The sequence below is a fragment of the Neopsephotus bourkii genome, unplaced genomic scaffold (genome assembly GCF_033783945.1).
Source record: "Neopsephotus bourkii isolate Nb327-2 ecotype Australia unplaced genomic scaffold, CSIRO-AGI_Nbou_v1 NB_318, whole genome shotgun sequence".
Taxonomy (NCBI): domain Eukaryota; kingdom Metazoa; phylum Chordata; class Aves; order Psittaciformes; family Psittacidae; genus Neopsephotus; species Neopsephotus bourkii.
Window position 1 is genome coordinate 574,309 of NW_026900826.1, and position 17,368 is coordinate 591,676.

Here is a 17,368-nt window from a genome sequence, read left to right on the forward strand (position 1 = left end):
CTCTGATCCTGAAGTTCAATCACTCTTGCCTATCCTACGACCTACCCTGCAAATCAGTTCTGCTTTCTGTAACAAAGTCAGCAAATAACAGCATTTTCCTCTGTTCAGAGCTGTTTGACCTTCTTCCTTTTCATCAATCACAACATTATCAGTCTCCTAACACAACCAAGTAACAAGGGCACAACTCCCCTTTGCACACTGAGACAGTTGTTTATAAAACAGCATCAAGATTTAGCATCCAGTCACTAAAGGAGATCTCTTCCTGGCCATGCTGCAGCTGGATCACTTGACTACATCACATAAACACACTTTTATTAAATTAGATATCAGAAAAGACAGTTGCTGAAAGCTGGTAAATAGAGGAGACAGCCTGCTTATTTTGTCATTATATCTACAGCACATTATTAATGTGTGTTGCGAAGTCTGGTACCGTTTGTTATGCATTAGGAGCATTAAAATGCTTCAGATCTTACAGTATCACAACCTGTAACACTTTGTAAGCTGTGAAAATAATACAGTTGCCAGCAGTGATTCTCTCAAGAAACTACATTCACCATTTTTGCTGTTACTGCCAAAATTGGTAATTAACGTATGTAACTTTCTTCCTTGTGAGCGAATAGCTTTTGAAGTCTAATAGTCACTAGATATAAATTAGGTTTACTGACAACACTGACAGTTATTTTGAAATAGTGCAAAGTGAAATGACTGTTTGAAGTGGTAAAGAGGTTCTTTAGCTGTCCCAAGGCTGGTTCATTACGCGAGTGCTAACAATAAAGCATCATTTTAACTATTTCTCGAAGCCAAGCCATGCAGATTTCTAAAAGAAGGCTTTTCACTGCATCTTCCACATTAGTGGCTTATAAATTGGAAGAAATTTAGTTTATCTTTACCAAAAAGGTCATTGTAATATCCAACCTCTACTTTAAACCTGTTTTCCATACTGGACAAGCCTGAAAGGATGACTGTCAAGGATGTCATCCACATGCTCTACAATGTAACTTCCACTTAAATTACCCACTGCCTTGCAAAACAATATCAGAAACACTTTGCATGGAATAAGTCATTTCATCAAGCAAGCTTTTTAACATTTCAGAGCCAGTATAAACCAAATACTCTTTCATTTTTGCTCTAAGGCTTTCCATGTTAAGAGAGGGAAGGTGCTGTAAACCTTCATGGGTCTTTTAATGCTATCTGTGACAGAAGCAGCACAGAGGAAAAAAATCCAATTCATCACATTCATCCTTCATGAAATTTCAGCAGTACAGCAATTTCATATTCTCATTTGTGCAAAACTTAACAAAAGCACTGAACAGCTTGAGAAGTTCAATAAAAACAATACAATCTGTTCTGGCCTTGACTGAGACCCAGGAAAAGACATAGTACTAAAATTAATTTCTACTGTGTAAACAAATTAATTCATTGTCAGGCTTTATCAGCCTAAAACATCCTCTCTTCCATGTCCATCTGAAGAACGGTTTTCCAGTTCCAAGCACTGTTTCCTACTGTACTTAAAATATATCTTTGATTTAGAAGCACTTCTCTACTATATCTCAATGAACTCTTATTGACAGATGAGAGCAGAGGTGCGTCAGAGCTGTGTAAGCGTGGGATCATTTCTGCTACCTTCAGATCTTTAAGGCTTAATTTAGAAGTCTGAAGCCAAGCCTTTATCAATTTCAAAATTCTTGGATAAGTACATGTGCCAGCTGCTGGGGGTTCACTGGGGGCATGAGGAGGTCAGTGGTAAATTCACATTACAGTGTAACAATCTCTCATGACTTATCACTGGCACTGATAAAAGAACATTAAATGAATGCCTATTCTGTATATTGCTAATTCATTTCATCAGGTGTCTTGTTATTAGTTCTATATAGCAGGTAACTATACAGCAGAATATTTGCCCAAGTACACATGCTTCATTCTGCTCCTCAAGGGGACACACTTTAAATCTATACCTAGGAACTGAAAAAATGTATTTGGGAAAACTCTAAATTGAAAACCTCATAACATGAAACACTGAACATGAGTTAAATTTCAGTCCTATATGAAAAAGGTAGATGGCAGAGACACTATAAAAACAAGGCACTTTAATATTAAAGTTTTTTGTTTTCATATAGATCAACTTCAAACTGAATAAACATACAAGAAAACATCCAAGAAAAAAGAAGAAATTAGTATCAGTAAGAAATGTGTTTTAGCAATTATTTTCTGTTTTCCATTAGCAAAAAAGATAGTTGAGATTATTGCTCCTGCGTTCCTACAAACAGGTATTTAATCTAATCTCAAACTTCTTTCCACCCAAATCAATAGTCTCAGTCACGTACTACATCCAAGCTGCTCTCAATACCACTCCAAGCAGGGTAGAGAGCAAACCTTTATGCATCCCTGTATAGCCTTTTATCATCCATTAGAGCATCTTCAGTATCTGTCCAACACCCAGGGGAGAAGGAATAATAGAAAGACCTGAAAGTTAGCTCAGGTGGCCATTCATGAAAGGCCGTTCTTTCTTCCTTGAGAAGTCATTCTGGGGGAACACCTTGCAAATGAGGGGCTGCTACTGCCACCTGGGAATACTCTGCCTGCTGCTGAGGCCAGTACTATCACATCCACAGGAGGACTAAGAATATAGGCCAATGAGTTTTACCATGGAATTTGGTGGAATAGGATTACAGCCTCATACTAGGTATTTGATCCAAATTGAAATGATATAAAGTGTGTTTTCTGCAGAAATTGTATTTTTACAGATTCCCTGTGAAGGCACTTAGCCTGCACGAGGTGAAGACCTACTGGCTTCTGTAAGTATGATTTACACACAGAGACCTTTGGCAGGGTTGGGACTAATGCAGTAGTACAAAACAAGAAAGTCTGTAATTCTTCATGCACAAAGGAAAATGTACAGCACACAGCACTTCCACTGCTTGCTCTGAGCAACAAAACCCTGAGTTTGAAATGTTAGTTGGTGGTTTTCAAAAGTGCCAGGTCCCTATTCAGTTTGCCAATAAGCAAGTGTGTTTAAGCAGTCGTCAGCTCACTGTGCAATGTATCACACACATGAATATATCACTAATGATATAATTACTTGTGCATATGCTGGTCACACACTTCCAGCAAGCAATTAGCCCAAACAAAAGTATTGTTTGAATAGGATCATGCCTGATTTACACAGTACCAGTCTCAGTAATAGTAGTTTTGCAAAACTGTAAGTGGTTTTCATTTACTCTTAATCCCTGCCTCCTTTCCCCCCACCTTCCCATTCCAAATAAGAAACACATTTCTCTCTATTAGGGAGCTAATTTCCTTATCCAAGTAATATTTAGGAGGGGGGGGAAAAGACTCAACCAAACCACAACTTAAAAATAAGAGGTCCAAATTTAAAACAAAAGTAACAAAATAAAAAAAATAAAAAAGGAAAAAAAAGGAAACCAAAATAGCTCCTAGTATCACCTTTAGATGAATTTCCAAGAAAACACCAAATGATGCATTTTACCTTCACACAGCCTTACAAATACATGGCTCTAAACTCTTTGAACATGATTTAACATCTGTAGGATTAGTATGGAGTGCCACAAACCTGACCATGTGATTTGTTACTATACAAGATGTCCAGTTAAGAAAATGGAACTACTTTGCAGGATTCAGTGGAATTTGTGTTATTCTAATATCAGCACACTGGCTGAATAGGGACTGCAAGTCAGTCCCCTACTCAGCTGAAGGGGAATATTTCTAACGCAATGCTGAAATTCAGGTAGCCAAGTCTTAACAGTTGCACCTCTGGTGCTTAGATGTAATTAAGTCTATCAACCAGCTCACTCTCAGAACAGACAAACGATACCACCAGGAGTATTTGCTGGGGAAAGGTTTGCATTCTAGAAAAATGCCTGAAATAACTTATGCCCACTTGAGAACAGCTTGCTTCATTCCAAAGAGAATCTTTAAATGAAGAGCTAGACATCAGGATTCAAAATGTTGAGTCTTTTTAACAGTTCTGAATGCTTCTTCAGGGCATCTACAAAAATATCATGTCACAGCACAACACAAGTTTCTGGCTCCTTCTCAGAAGGGGAGTACTGGAGCTTTATGTATTTGGGTAGCAAGTGTGTCGTTAACTACAAATCTTACTCCCTCCTCAGGATTAGAGCTTGTCTTCACTAATGTGTTAATTTGAAATAAGCTTGTCCCTTGCATGACTCGTCTCCAAGCCCAAAAATTTCTAGCTCCATTTCACTGGTGATTTACATGCAAACTAACTGGCAATGGAATAAAAAGGCTCAGACTAGGAGCAGAAGCCAGCAAGCAGCTGATACTCAAAAGCAGGCTGCGAGTCACATATAGTTCCAAAAGCAGACCAGGGAGGATGGCAACCTTCAGCAAGTGCAGTGGGGGAGGCAGGTGAGATATAAGCAGAAAAAAAGGCTGTCAGATCAGCTGAATCCAGAAGACAGCTTGTGCCTATATCATAATTTGCTTTATATCTACTTACACAGCAAACACAAATATTTACTGCTTGCTGACTACAAAGGTGGAATAATAGGTTCCATTGGTTTGTTTCTACATTAATTTTATAAGTCATCCAGATCATGGACATTTACTCTCCCATTTGGCATTCACTTGATACCAAAGAAAGCTTACTTATTAAAAGAATTGTAAGAGCCTCAGCCTGTGTATTACAAACTGCACAACTAATTGAAAACCAACTCACTGATTTCTACCTTACCTGGTGGAACTAAACACTCAAGCCTGAAAGTCCAGATTTTCGTTATTTTAATTACTTACTGGGTGCTTTCAAGAAGCCCATATTTACCAGTCTCTGACTGCATTTTGTTTTTAATAAAACTATATTTCTTCTTCAAGATTAGACTACAACGTGCCGTATGTGTAATTCCCGCATCAGGGGTCCTTGCTGAGTTTAAACTGGTAAACATCATAACATTTAGAAGGAGCAAGGTCATCTAAAAAGCCAACTGGTCAAGCAAACATTTTTCTCACTTTATTTTTTTTCTTTCCTTCCCACCCCGCAAGAGCTGTCACTTTCAGCCTATCAAAGTGGAAAGCTCCTTCAAGCATATTCAGTTCAACCAAGTTTTCACTGCTGTCCTTGTTGGTGGTCCATCATATGGAATGGTTTTAATACTTGGAAGCAATACTTTAAGTGTCAGAAAACAAGAACATTTTATTTCTTTAAGAAAGCTTTCCAGTACTACTAGTATTCTGGAAAAAGAAAAAAATTCCTCACAGTAGATTAAAAGGTGAAAAGCCAAAAGAAATCAGAAGGAAAACCAGGAAACTATTCCGTATGGCAAGGTTCAACTTTATCTCAAAGCTGGGAGACAGGCTACTACTTATATATTTATTTTAAAACTCATTCAAAAATGATAGGAGAGAGGCATATTTTTTTCAGTCTCAAATTTCTAATGGCAATTGAAGTCTTTGGCTATGCATCAAAATCTCTTTGGTACTGAGTTAGATTTAAATTACATTGACACAGCAGAATTTTAGCAATGCAGTACTCAATGCGCTGATGCAAGACATAGCTTGCTGAACAATGCAGGAGCTATAAGAAAATGCGCAGTGCAAACATTTCTGTGTTTCTGGTTTTTGGGAGCCCTCAGAAGTATTTGCTTTGAATCACTGTTTTTCCCTGAAGATAAAGTAGTAAATGTGTCAAAGTTGTAATGTAACATCCTATGCAGATGTCACCTCAATGAACAAAGGTGACAGTACTTAATCAGGTCTTAGCAGGTATTTTCTTCTACCATCAAAAAGAGGGGGAAAAAAGATATATTCACTGAATTTTGAAAATATTTAGCCAAAAAAAAAAAAATCATCTGCATGTAATTCTAAAGTACACGCATAGCAACTGAATATGCAAAGGGGTTAGTGCAATCCTGTACAAAAATGAGAGCACAGTCCTGCCAGACTAAACCAGAACAAAATGTACTATCTTGCATATACAACATGAATCCATATGTAATTTTGCTGGGCTAAAACAGAGTACAGTGTGTTCCCATTAATATTTACTCATCTTCCATTTCAAACTGTAAGCTTGTCTTTTCAGATAGCAAATACTTTTGAATATTTAAGTAACAGCTAGTTCTATTTTACTGAGATTACTTACTAACAAAGGAATGAATGATCCTGATTAAACTGGCTCCCCACTTGAAAAATATCACACACAACAGCCAAAGAAAACCCCTTTGAAACATTCCTGTGTTTGGAGGATGTAAAGGAACTAATCTTGGATCATGACGATGATGATGATGATATATAAAAATAATATCCATCTATCCCAACAAACTGGAAATTTTATTGGCCTGGGTATGAAGAATAGTACAAGGGGGGGAATATAAGGAAGGAACACTTTTCCTGCAAGGTTGTCAACATCTTGGTTAGCCAAAAGAACAGAGGTTGTGACCCACCCTCTTCTCCAACCCCCATGCCAAAGTCTTAGGAAGCTCTCATCCCTTAATCTGTTCTGCTCCCTTCCAGGAATACAAAAGGAGGGTGATTTTCACGGTGGATCAGACAAGACTTCTCTTGTTTTGTTGGCATCAAGTGCACAAGGTTATTTCATTTTTCCAGTTTTCAAATAAATGAATGGATCTTAGGATGTATAGGAACACCAGGACTCTGTTAGGCATGTCCACAGAACAATTCTGGTGTTCAGGAAAAAGAAAGGAATGTATTTCCCCCAGGCCAACACCCATTCACAGTGGGCAGGATAGAAAGTGAATTGAACGCTCCGGTTTAAGACTTCCTCCCATTCATGCAGTAAATGTCATATGAAAGAGTAGAACGAAACACAGACAACAAGAAAAAACACAACATTTCAAAGCTCAGTTTGACCACATGATAGAAGTTAGTTTTGTATGAACATTTCAGCAAAAGCGTAAGTAAATTATAACTGTACATTATTACAACCTTATGATTAATGTCCTAGAATGTCAAGGAGAATAGTCTTTATATTGACCAAAGAATTCTTGGTTTAAACACTGGAAGGTAAACTGGAGATACAGAGGAGTTCCCGTCTGCATTCAAGGTGTTTAGATTTTTAATAAATAATGCTTAAGGACAGAACTTCCTTTCAAAAGAACATGCTACTGATACAGTTGCTTTATTTTCAACTATCTGATGTTTTAGCACCACTTCCAGTCTCAAGAACTCAAATTTAAGTCTATATTGTTTGCTAAACAGAGCAGGCTTCAAAGCTGAATTATATTTGTGAAAGAACAGAAGCTGACCATACCCCTGATCCAACTCAGATCCCAATGGAATTAATGGAAAACTTTCCATCAAATGAACTGAGCTTGACTTCTGTATAGGCCAGTGCTGGTATCTGAGGGGGTTTGGAGAGGGGGATTAATTTTGGCTTTTAATCAGCTGTCATTCACATATTCCAAACAGTCTATTCAAAGACTTAGACTATCAGCTGTTTGGATTTATCATCTTCTCTAAAATGTGCTCAATTTAGTGGAAACTGTATTGATCAAAGTGTGTAACTTTTATAGTGTTTTTCAACTACTGTCATTAAATACAGCCTGAGTTGCACCTGCATTTTATTGTCCTGTAAATTATTGCCTTCCCAGGTGTTTGGTCTGGGAGACATCTTAGGTAAGTACCTTTTCTGTTGATAATCAAAATCCTATAGGGTCGCAAAAGCATGAAGTATTGTATGTATATTTAAAATAAATTCACACAAGTTACCGTAGCTCAGCATGCTTTGCATTTGATTTTTTTCTGCTTCCTTTTGTCTTCCTAAAAAAAGACTCAGCCTAAGGCTTTAATAAACTCAGCTCAGCTCTCTTCTCTCTTTAGATTAGTGGTGAGCAAACTGCATTTCTCCTGAAAGGAGACCATCTTTCAAAATAAAGCTTCCAATCACTTGACTTGCATACCTTGTGACTGCAGGGCAAGCTTGTCTCCTCTCTCATTTTTACAGGGAATGCTTCCTAACAAATTCTCTTCTCTTAAGAAATGTACTGTAAGTGTCTATGAATGTAATTCAGACTGTTTTGATGTGAAGTTCAACTGACTTCTGGAACACATTGTGTTATGAGTAAATTTCCACAGCATGCCACACATTTCCTAGGTTTAGTTTAGATCTTTTGCCAAGATTAACAGCATTTCTTTCATGTTGCTTTCTTTACATTTGTATCTATATTCCACGTTTAACATAATGGGTCTGGAGAAAGCATTAAAGATCTTTAACTCTAAAGTACATAATTTGTTGCTTTCTAAACACTCTGCTTCATCCATTATTACACTTTGCATTTGCTTCTTTATGATTCACTCAACCTTCCCCTCTGAAAACTTCATGAACTACTAAAATGTACTGACTTTTCACAGGCTGGGAAATGCAAGATCTGCCTTGTACTGATTTATCTATGAAATAATACAATTTAGGATAGCTCAAACAATTCACAGAAAGGACAACCACCTCTAATCCTACATGTTTTACAGAACTAACTATAACCATCTATTGACACATCACTAAACATTGCTGTTCTCCTACATCCTATTAATATAAGAGGTTTTCTACAAATAAGTGCCTTGATTTTCATTTCATGTAGCGTGTTATTCAATTTGCTATGAAGTTGGTTTGCCTTCAAAAGACAATACACACTTTGTACCTTAGTTTGTTTCCCAGTAATGTATACCTCAGGGTGACACGAATGTGAGAATTTATCATTTTCACATGTGGCATACTGACCTGGTCATCATAACGGTACGTGAGGAATTGTTCCCCCGTGGTATCCTCAAGAAAACTCCCCTGTGGAGAAAGTGCAAACTCAGGCAAGAAGTATGCACCTTGGGACTGCTCTGCTCTCGTCTGTAAGAGATTCAGAAAGGTCACATTACAGCTACTGCAAACACAAGTAAAATTTAGGAAAGCCTCTATGCATATAACTACAGAGATTAGACTTGAATTTTTGGGGGGTGGGGGCATGGGGGCTGTGTTTTCAGGCACAGGATTTCTGGGTGCATATTTTGCTACAGAGGTCTCTGACAAATGCCAAATACTTACAGGGGTCCAAAAACAATCCCGATGCTTCAAATAGGAGAATCCTCTCTTAAACAAAGATACCATATCTGGCTTATCAACCATCACTGCTGAAAGACATCGTGAAAACTTCACTGGAAAGCAACACTAAGCTACACTTTCTTTTTCTTTATGCTCTTCACGGGACAGTTGCTGTCTGCTGCAGGTAACAGGGTTTTGGTTAAATACTGTGCTATTTGGTTAAATAGCTATTCTTACAGGAAAATACAAAGACAAAACCATAGAATAACTCAGCCTGGAAGACACCTTGAGAGCTCATCTAGTCCAGCCTCCTCAAAGTAGTGTAGTCAATGAAATCACGACAGTGAATTACTTTCAGATCCTGCAGGAAGATATTACTGCAAAGAAGAAATCGGAAGGGAGCAGGGAATGGCTGGATCGAACACCAGGCGGTGGTGTGTATCAGTTCTGTACGCTATTCACAATTGCTGGAGAGCAAAAGTCATACTGGGAGAGGAAGAAGGGCTCATTTTGAGCTACAGAGGAGCTAATTGTGTCAGATTAGGCATCAGTACCTCCAGCTGGGCTGTCTGACACCTGAGCCCTTATTAGACAAATGGCTTGTGGGTAACTGATCTATGCATGTTCAGTAATCATAACACACCTGATATGTGCTAGACATGCTGAACATGCTAGTTGAACACTCTATCATTACACTGAACATCTAAAGCATCCCAGATAAGTAGTAAAGGTACTGCACAGACTCTTACATCATTATTCCTACTACACTGTAACTTTATCCTGGGAAGCTAATTGGTTTGCATACTGGGTAAAATAAGCAATTATCTTCTGAATGCAGAATATTGAGTCCAGCTGTGGTGGGAGAGAGTGGAAAAAGCAAGGAGATGAAAATTACCTTCCAAAGGGTTGCAACCTTTCAGGGAAGAAAACTAGGCCTGAAATGTACAAGTTTCTTCTGGACATTTCCCAATTACTGAATTTAATAAACAGGGTTTCATTAAATTGTTTGTTATATTTTGACATATGCATTGTAATTTTACATGAAAGCTAGCAGTTTCCGTCAACCACTTTCCAGACTGTTGGCTCGAACTGTACCAAATATAGGTGTGTAATCTCAGTGCCAGATAACTAGAGAGTTCAAAAGTAATCCACATAGTTTAAGCAGTTTGTGGTGGAAAAGGAAGGCAGGACCTTCTGCAGTTTCTCTCTTGCAGTAAGTTCACTTTCTGAAGCTCACAACTTATCTCATAAAGAGCAGATGACATGTCATTCGAAATACGGGTCCGGAGAAGCTTCCATTGCTTTTACTTACTCTGCTCTGCAAAAGAAGCTGTCAGCTTCTCAGGGTGTAAACCCCATCATTCCTGACAGCATTAGATTAACATACTTGTTTCAAATCAAGCAATCTTCATATAAACTAGAAATATCTTGCAAAGGACATGTCTAGACTAGGGTAAAAGGTCGTATTTTAGCATGCAAGACTGAACAAGATTTGAAAGAGGATTTTTTCATCAGGCTTGCATAAGAGCAATTCATGTTCACGTCATCATGACATTTCTATAAAGCCTATTGCAGCAGTGGTCTCACTTGCACACTTTAGCCAAGTGACTTTTTATGCAGAATTAAATCATAAAATAAAAAGAATAAATCTACATTTGATAACAATTTCCCCATAAAGCAAGCAAGGGCCACAGTTATGCTTCTTGCTGTATCCAAGCTGGCTGCAGCCGATGCAAACCCTGACATGTTAAGTATAACCCAGACATGAAACTGGCTGACATAATCTGGCATTTTTCCCCACTGGTTTCACTGGGCTATCGATAGATCCTATGTGAGGGAATATGGCAATGATGTAATCCTATGATTTCAGCACAGGACTAATGGATAAGAGATATGCATTCTAAATCTCAGGTGGCCTGTGTTAAAGTACTTTTCTACATCAATGTCCCCAGGTGTAAACCACAATTACAACACCAACTGACACATATTAATGGTGTATTGTTAAATTTAGTTCATATTTGTAAAATACTTTGGAAAAGAATAGTGTTAAGTGCTAGCAACTTATAACAATAGTTTTGAAAGAGCTGCCCAATCTACAGACAGAAGAGAATCCAAGTAAGCCAGCACACTTCTTAGATAAATGTATATACCACATTGTTGCCTAAATTCCCATAAAAAAAAATTGTCAGTAGGATATGCAGTGATTAACCTGCTTGTGTTCCTCATCTTCGTAAGCTAAATATTTAAAATAGAAAGTCTTTGGCCATTCATCAGTACTATGCTTTGAATAGAAAAAATGCCAACTTTTGAAGCTGAAATAACAGTGTAATAAATATGACATGAAAAAATAAGGGCTTCTCTCAAACACATCAATTTTCGTATTACAAGCTAATGAGCAGCTAGCCACTGGAAAAGCAGAAGAATGCTTGCTAGATTAAGGCAAGCAAAACCTGGCTTCCAAGCATGGAAAAATTTAATGTAAACGATGAACATTTTATAAGGTTACACAAGAGGTTACAGTGGAAACTGATCTGCTAACTACAGCAATAGGTACTGCTACCTACCCCATATAACTAAAGTAAGGAGGAATCCAGCAAAGCATTTAATGAAAAATAAAAATCTACTAAGAGCACATTATGAACACATTATCCTGGCAAACCAATGTTGAAGCCAAGTAATTACAGCTGACGAACAACCCAAATCAATAAGTACAGTTAAAAAAATAATCAAAGCTTCAAATGTTCAAAGAACTCTTTTGTATTGACTTACCAAAGTAGCAGAAAAACATCTTTTCCCTCTAGATATAGGTACCTTCAAATAAGCTGCACAAGTCCAATGCACTTTCATTCATACTGAACACAAAATGCACTGTTTCCACTTAGTCCACTTTATTCCCCAATAAGGAATCTACCAACATTCCTTGTAAGGCTTTTATATTTATATGGGCATTTTTGTTTAAACATAACTCAAATTTCAACAATCTCTGGTTTTATAGTATATTTGGGATCATCTCTGAATGACTTAGCTAATCTGATATAAATTCATGTTTTAAGCTAGACTGCAAGTGCAAGTTTCAGAAAACAATTACATTTCATTCTAGTATTGTAAGTCTGTTTAATGGCCAGTTTAATGTTAATAGCTTTAAGTTAAACATTAAGTTAAACAAGTACACTTAAGATTTAAAACAGGCATTTTAAGACATCTTTTAAGATGATCTTAAGCATATGAGGACAGTAGAAGGTGATAATGTAGCCAAAAAAGATATAATAATAATCACTGAATAAAATTCATTGAAATTAATATATCAGGGAGCAAGGAAGTATGACAAAGAAGAAAATTCAGAAGTTGGAAACAGATCAGTGTTTGAAAATCTTTCCAGGCATTGGTTAATCAAAACATGTAACTCATTAGCCGGAAACCAAAAAACAATATATGTCTTCCATGCTACATCATTCCAACTATGTGAGCAAGGAGAACTACCCTGATAAGTAGATAACGTATGTAGGTTCTGGGAAGTGTAAAATAGCTCTGTTCTTATTCAAAGGCTTATGCTGAGAGCACAGCTTTGATCTCAGGTTGCGATTGCTTCCTCACTCATCACTCCCCACCTGAGTGCTTAAAGACTAAATAACTCTCCCACTTTCAATTGCAGAAGACAACATGAATAGCTTATATCCAAGCTTCTGGATTTTAGATCTCCTTCCACTGAGAGTTTCATGTTGTCATTTTTACTGCTGCCCAGTTTCACTGCTCTATATTCTACTCTGACTAGAAGCATCTGCCCAAGTTGAAGCTGCTGGATTTGGGTATTCTATATTTTATTATATTACTGAAAGAGGGATGATTACTGAGTGCTTCCCAGCCAATGCTGACATTAGCAAGTAGCGTGGCCAAGTAGAACTGAATCTGCAGACAAAAATAGTGTGCATGAACAGATGCCCACATAAAGCATATTTTAAGGTGAGGGCCTTACTTTCAACTAGCTCCTATGGACTGTGTATCTCTCAGGGACCAAAGCACAGTAGGTGTGCTGCTGGGGCACATACTCTGGTTCAGTTTGACCAAAAAGGAATCCCATTAGCACACTCTAAAACCACCACGCAAATTACTGTAACTGCTCTTTTTTTTCCTTAATAGTCAGGATTCATATTAACTATTGCCACCCAATTCATTTGTAACTATTGAATCGGAGCAATCACTAAAACGTAGAGCTGCCCTATGACTGAAAATTACAAATATTAATCATCCCTCATTCCTTCCAAGTAACAGATTAACAATTTCATCCAAGGATTTAAACTGCTATTGTAATTTCACATAAATTAAAAAATGTAACTTAGTGTATAATCCTAAGGGATCACTTGATATAAAAGCTATGAAAAAGATCAACTGGACCTCATAATAACAAGTCACTATTCTATTAAATCACTGTAATTGTTCCATACTTATATATAAACAGCAACAGCTTTAGAAAGTGAGCTTTCTGCTAAGCCTGAGTAGTGAAGGTCAAGAAGACAAGAAAACAGATGGAATATCTCAACTGACTTGAACATAGATAGAAATCAAACACTTACCTTTCAGGTACAGAGGAATTTTTTAATTTTAGAGTTTGTTGGCACCAAGAACCACATTAAGAATAAGAACTATGCTCTTATGTACACTTCTTAATGCAAATCAGCATTATCTAGATTTAAATCAGTCATTCCCTGTCTAAACCTGTGTTGTTGCTAAAATTGAGAGCATGATGAGAACAAACTGTTTTGTGTAATGAAAAAGACTGAAACTTCAAAATTATCTATTTTAAATGGCAAAGATGACAAAATACCACACTTCCTGAAACTGACCAATATTTTTTAAGAGAAGCAGACAAAGCATGAAGGTCCAGTCAGCTAAAGCTTTATATGTATATGCACAACTGCACTATCCTACCCAAAGTAAATTCTATAAAAAACAGACCAGCACAGTGAAGGCAGTTTGCTTCCTATAGTTTTGTGGCTCTTTGATTAGTTCTTGCTGAAAGGGAAAATTGGGCAGGGTCTTGAGAGCATTAGCTTCCAAAAAATCACTGTTTTAAGAAAAAAGATGGGAAAAACAGGTAACTATCTGCATTCTTAACAACTTGTAAGTACATGCTTGTCAGATTAATATGCATGGCAAGTCCAATCATATACCAAAATGTGTGCCTTCTCATTTAGTTCAAGTTAAATATCTGTCTACTAAGCTGCAGTAGCACATGATCTATGCCCCAGGGAAGCAATATACCAGCTAAGTAGCCATTCAGTTGAATGAATTTTCAAGGAGTCCAGAACAAAAATGCTAGATAGAGCATAGCATTCGAGCTTCATCAAAATATGAAGGGTGTAAGCAGATAAACAGGGTCACATTAACAATTCAGAACTTCAGATACCTCCAGAGCAAGCAATCTTGATGAATAAATACCTAGCAGACTCAGATTAGCTTTTGCCATGGCCAAGATTTATGGAAACAGCTTCCTAATGCTAGACACTCTGAAACATTTAAAGACCCGGCAAGTGAACTGAGTTTCCACAGAGGCTGCCAGCAGCTCAGTATTTCTGGAGACCAGGCCAATTATTTAATTATTAATATTAAACTAAGAGGCCAGCATTTCAAACCAGAATTAAACTATAAACGTCATCCTTCTAAAGAAAAAAAACACCCAAACAAAAGAGGACTCAGCTGAACTGAGGAAAGACACGTTTCTTCGTAAAAGAACCCTCAGACACTGAACACAGCTCTCAGATTTCATCAGGGAAGATACAGGTGAGATGCCAACACAATCTGAAAGACTGAACCAAACCTTCTTCCACAGAGAGAACTCAAGTGTCTCTCAAATACTGCTTTCCCCATGGTGTATGCTTTGAATTAGTTAAAGGCAAACTTCTGACATATTTAAGCCCAAATCGAATGATTTTTCTCTCATCTCTCATTTTAGACCTGTTTAGAACGCGTAGAAATAAAACAAACTTGGGTAAACATGACTCTAATTTGAAGATACATACAAAGATAAGCAAGAGAATTTAGAAGTATTTTGTATAAGCCTATTTATGACAAAGGAAAATGTTGTCAGCAAGCAACTTAGAAGCTGAAAATTCAGCTTGTCATGTTTTAAGCCCAGGCCGTAAGTCAGCCACGCAGCCCTCTCACTCACTTCCCACCTTTCTACACACACCTACCCCCCCCCCCCCACCATGGGAAGGAGAATCAGAAGAATGTAACGCCCATGGGTTGAGGTAAGACCAGTCCAGTAACTAAGGTATAGCACAAATCACTACTGCTACCACCAATAATAATAATAAGGGAAATAACAAGGGAAGAGAATACGATAACACCCATCGATACTCAGCCCGACTGAGCAGTGAACTAGCCCGTCTGGATAACTGTCCCCCAGTTCTACATCCTGGGCATGATGTGCTGTGGTATGGAATACCTCTTTGGTCAGTTTGGGTCAGATGTCCTGTCTCTGCTTCCTCCCGGCTTCCCCTCCTCCCTGGCAGAGCATGAGGCTCACAAAGTCCTTGGTCAGACTAAACATTTGAGTAGTAACAAAAAATATCAGTGTTATCATCACTGTTCCCAGGCCAAAAGTCAAAAACACAGTGCTGCACCAGCTACTAAGGAGAAAATATGACTGCTACTGCTGAACCTAGGACACAGCTATTGCTTGAATAGTGTCTATGATTGTAAACTGAATTTAAGCTATAACTACAGTCATACTTACAAGTGCAAGAAAGCAACTGCCTACATCATTTCTGCTGCTCAAATGAAGCCCATCCTGTGCCCATTCAAGCACTAGGAATCATTCCACTGATAAATATGCTCAAGATCCTTTCATCAAAACGAGAGTGCTCAGACTAAGCCTTTCTTCATGCTGTAGGTTTGTACAAATTAAAGCCAACACTGAACACAGGAAGAATAATAAAGATCATTTTGGTTTTGAGATACTATCTTTCAGTCTTTTCAAAAGGACATTTCTACCAAATTTGTTCTTGAATAAATGTAAATACATTTTCTTTGGCATAGCTTGGTCTGCAGACAGATCAACACATTTTGAAAATCTTTTTCTGTACCTTCAGGAATTTATACTAGTGATTAGCTTTTGGATATTTATCAGTAGCTACTTATGTTTTTCCTTGCTTTGGTCTGGCTAAAAGATTAAACTTCTTACTGAAAGTCTGCAGTAGTATTTAGCCAAAATCTCATTTAGTTTCAAAACCCAGCTTAAAATATCAACTCTGTTTCATATTTCCAAAAGAAATATGAACCCCTGAGTTTTCCTTCTTCCAACGAAGCTGCTCCTAAACTCAGTGTTAGGCAGACTACTCTCTTTCCAGAGGATTGATTTGATGTGTCTGATATTTGCTTTTAAATGAACTGCACTAGCAGACTGAAGTTGCTCCTAGTGATATCAATGGCAAAGTTCCCACTGACATCCTTACAGGGCCCAAATACATCTGCAGCAGGACAACATCCGTTGCAATATAACATTTACTACTAGGACTATGAATAACACTAGATACTCTATGCTCTCGAGATTTACAAAAGTGAGAGCCGAGGTGAAAAATACAGCACGCTGATGGGATGACCCTAGAGCAGTTCATGTCCAATTATTGTCAGAAAGTTAGTGACTGTGGATCAAATTCTGCTTTCAAAATATGTAATACCCAATTATTTCCCTAAGTCTTTAGTTTGGCCTTGGGGGAATGAGCACAACAATGTTTAGAGCCAACATAAAAGCAATTTTATAGCATATAGCTAAAACATAGTATAAAACCTGGGTATGAGGATTACCACTGAGAGTTTCAAATACAAAATGTACAAAGCCTATTCCTAAGACCAAAATAAAAAGTTTAGCAAACATATGGATTTACCAGTAAGAAGAGAAGAAACAAGCTAACAAAAAAAATCCAGTAATTTTAATCCCCGTCTTCTGTTTTCCTGCCCCAGGGCTGATACTACTTGTGTTCCCAACATAGTGGGATGTCTATTTTCTGTCTTCTTACAGATGCCAAGAGGCTGTATTAAGGATGCCAGTGGCATCAGTGCTGAAAGGCTGAGGGGAGCTGGCAGTATGGGGAGGAAGGACTGCACCTGCTGTGTGGAAGGGAATTCATCCTTGAACTCATATCTCCTGTATGCACAGCAGATTGCTGTTTCTTTATTTGTTTATGTATTTTATATAAGGGTCTTGGTTCAACAATTTATCTTTATTTATATAAGGGTCTTGGTTCAACAATTTATTTATGTCTTATAACATAAAATTCTAACAACAGCTTTGAATGGTGAAGGAAGATTCTACCTGTAAAATCTGAGGCTTGGTGCTTTGGGGGAAAG

General features: G+C 37.6%; 1 protein-coding gene across 6 annotated transcripts in view; it reads right to left on the reverse strand.

The window, feature by feature from the left end:
• ADAMTSL3 (ADAMTS like 3) overlaps positions 1–17,368 on the reverse strand; it is a 179,528-nt gene that overhangs the window by 138,476 nt on the left and 23,684 nt on the right. For all 6 annotated transcript variants that reach the window (XR_009724559.1, XM_061347296.1, XM_061347297.1 and 3 more), the window contains exon 3: positions 8,708–8,827. Coding sequence is in view for 5 of the 6 variants with exons in the window: in XM_061347296.1 (XP_061203280.1) it covers positions 8,708–8,827 (120 nt within the window). In the remaining variant the exon portion in view is untranslated. The remainder of the gene's footprint in view (positions 1–8,707; positions 8,828–17,368) is intronic.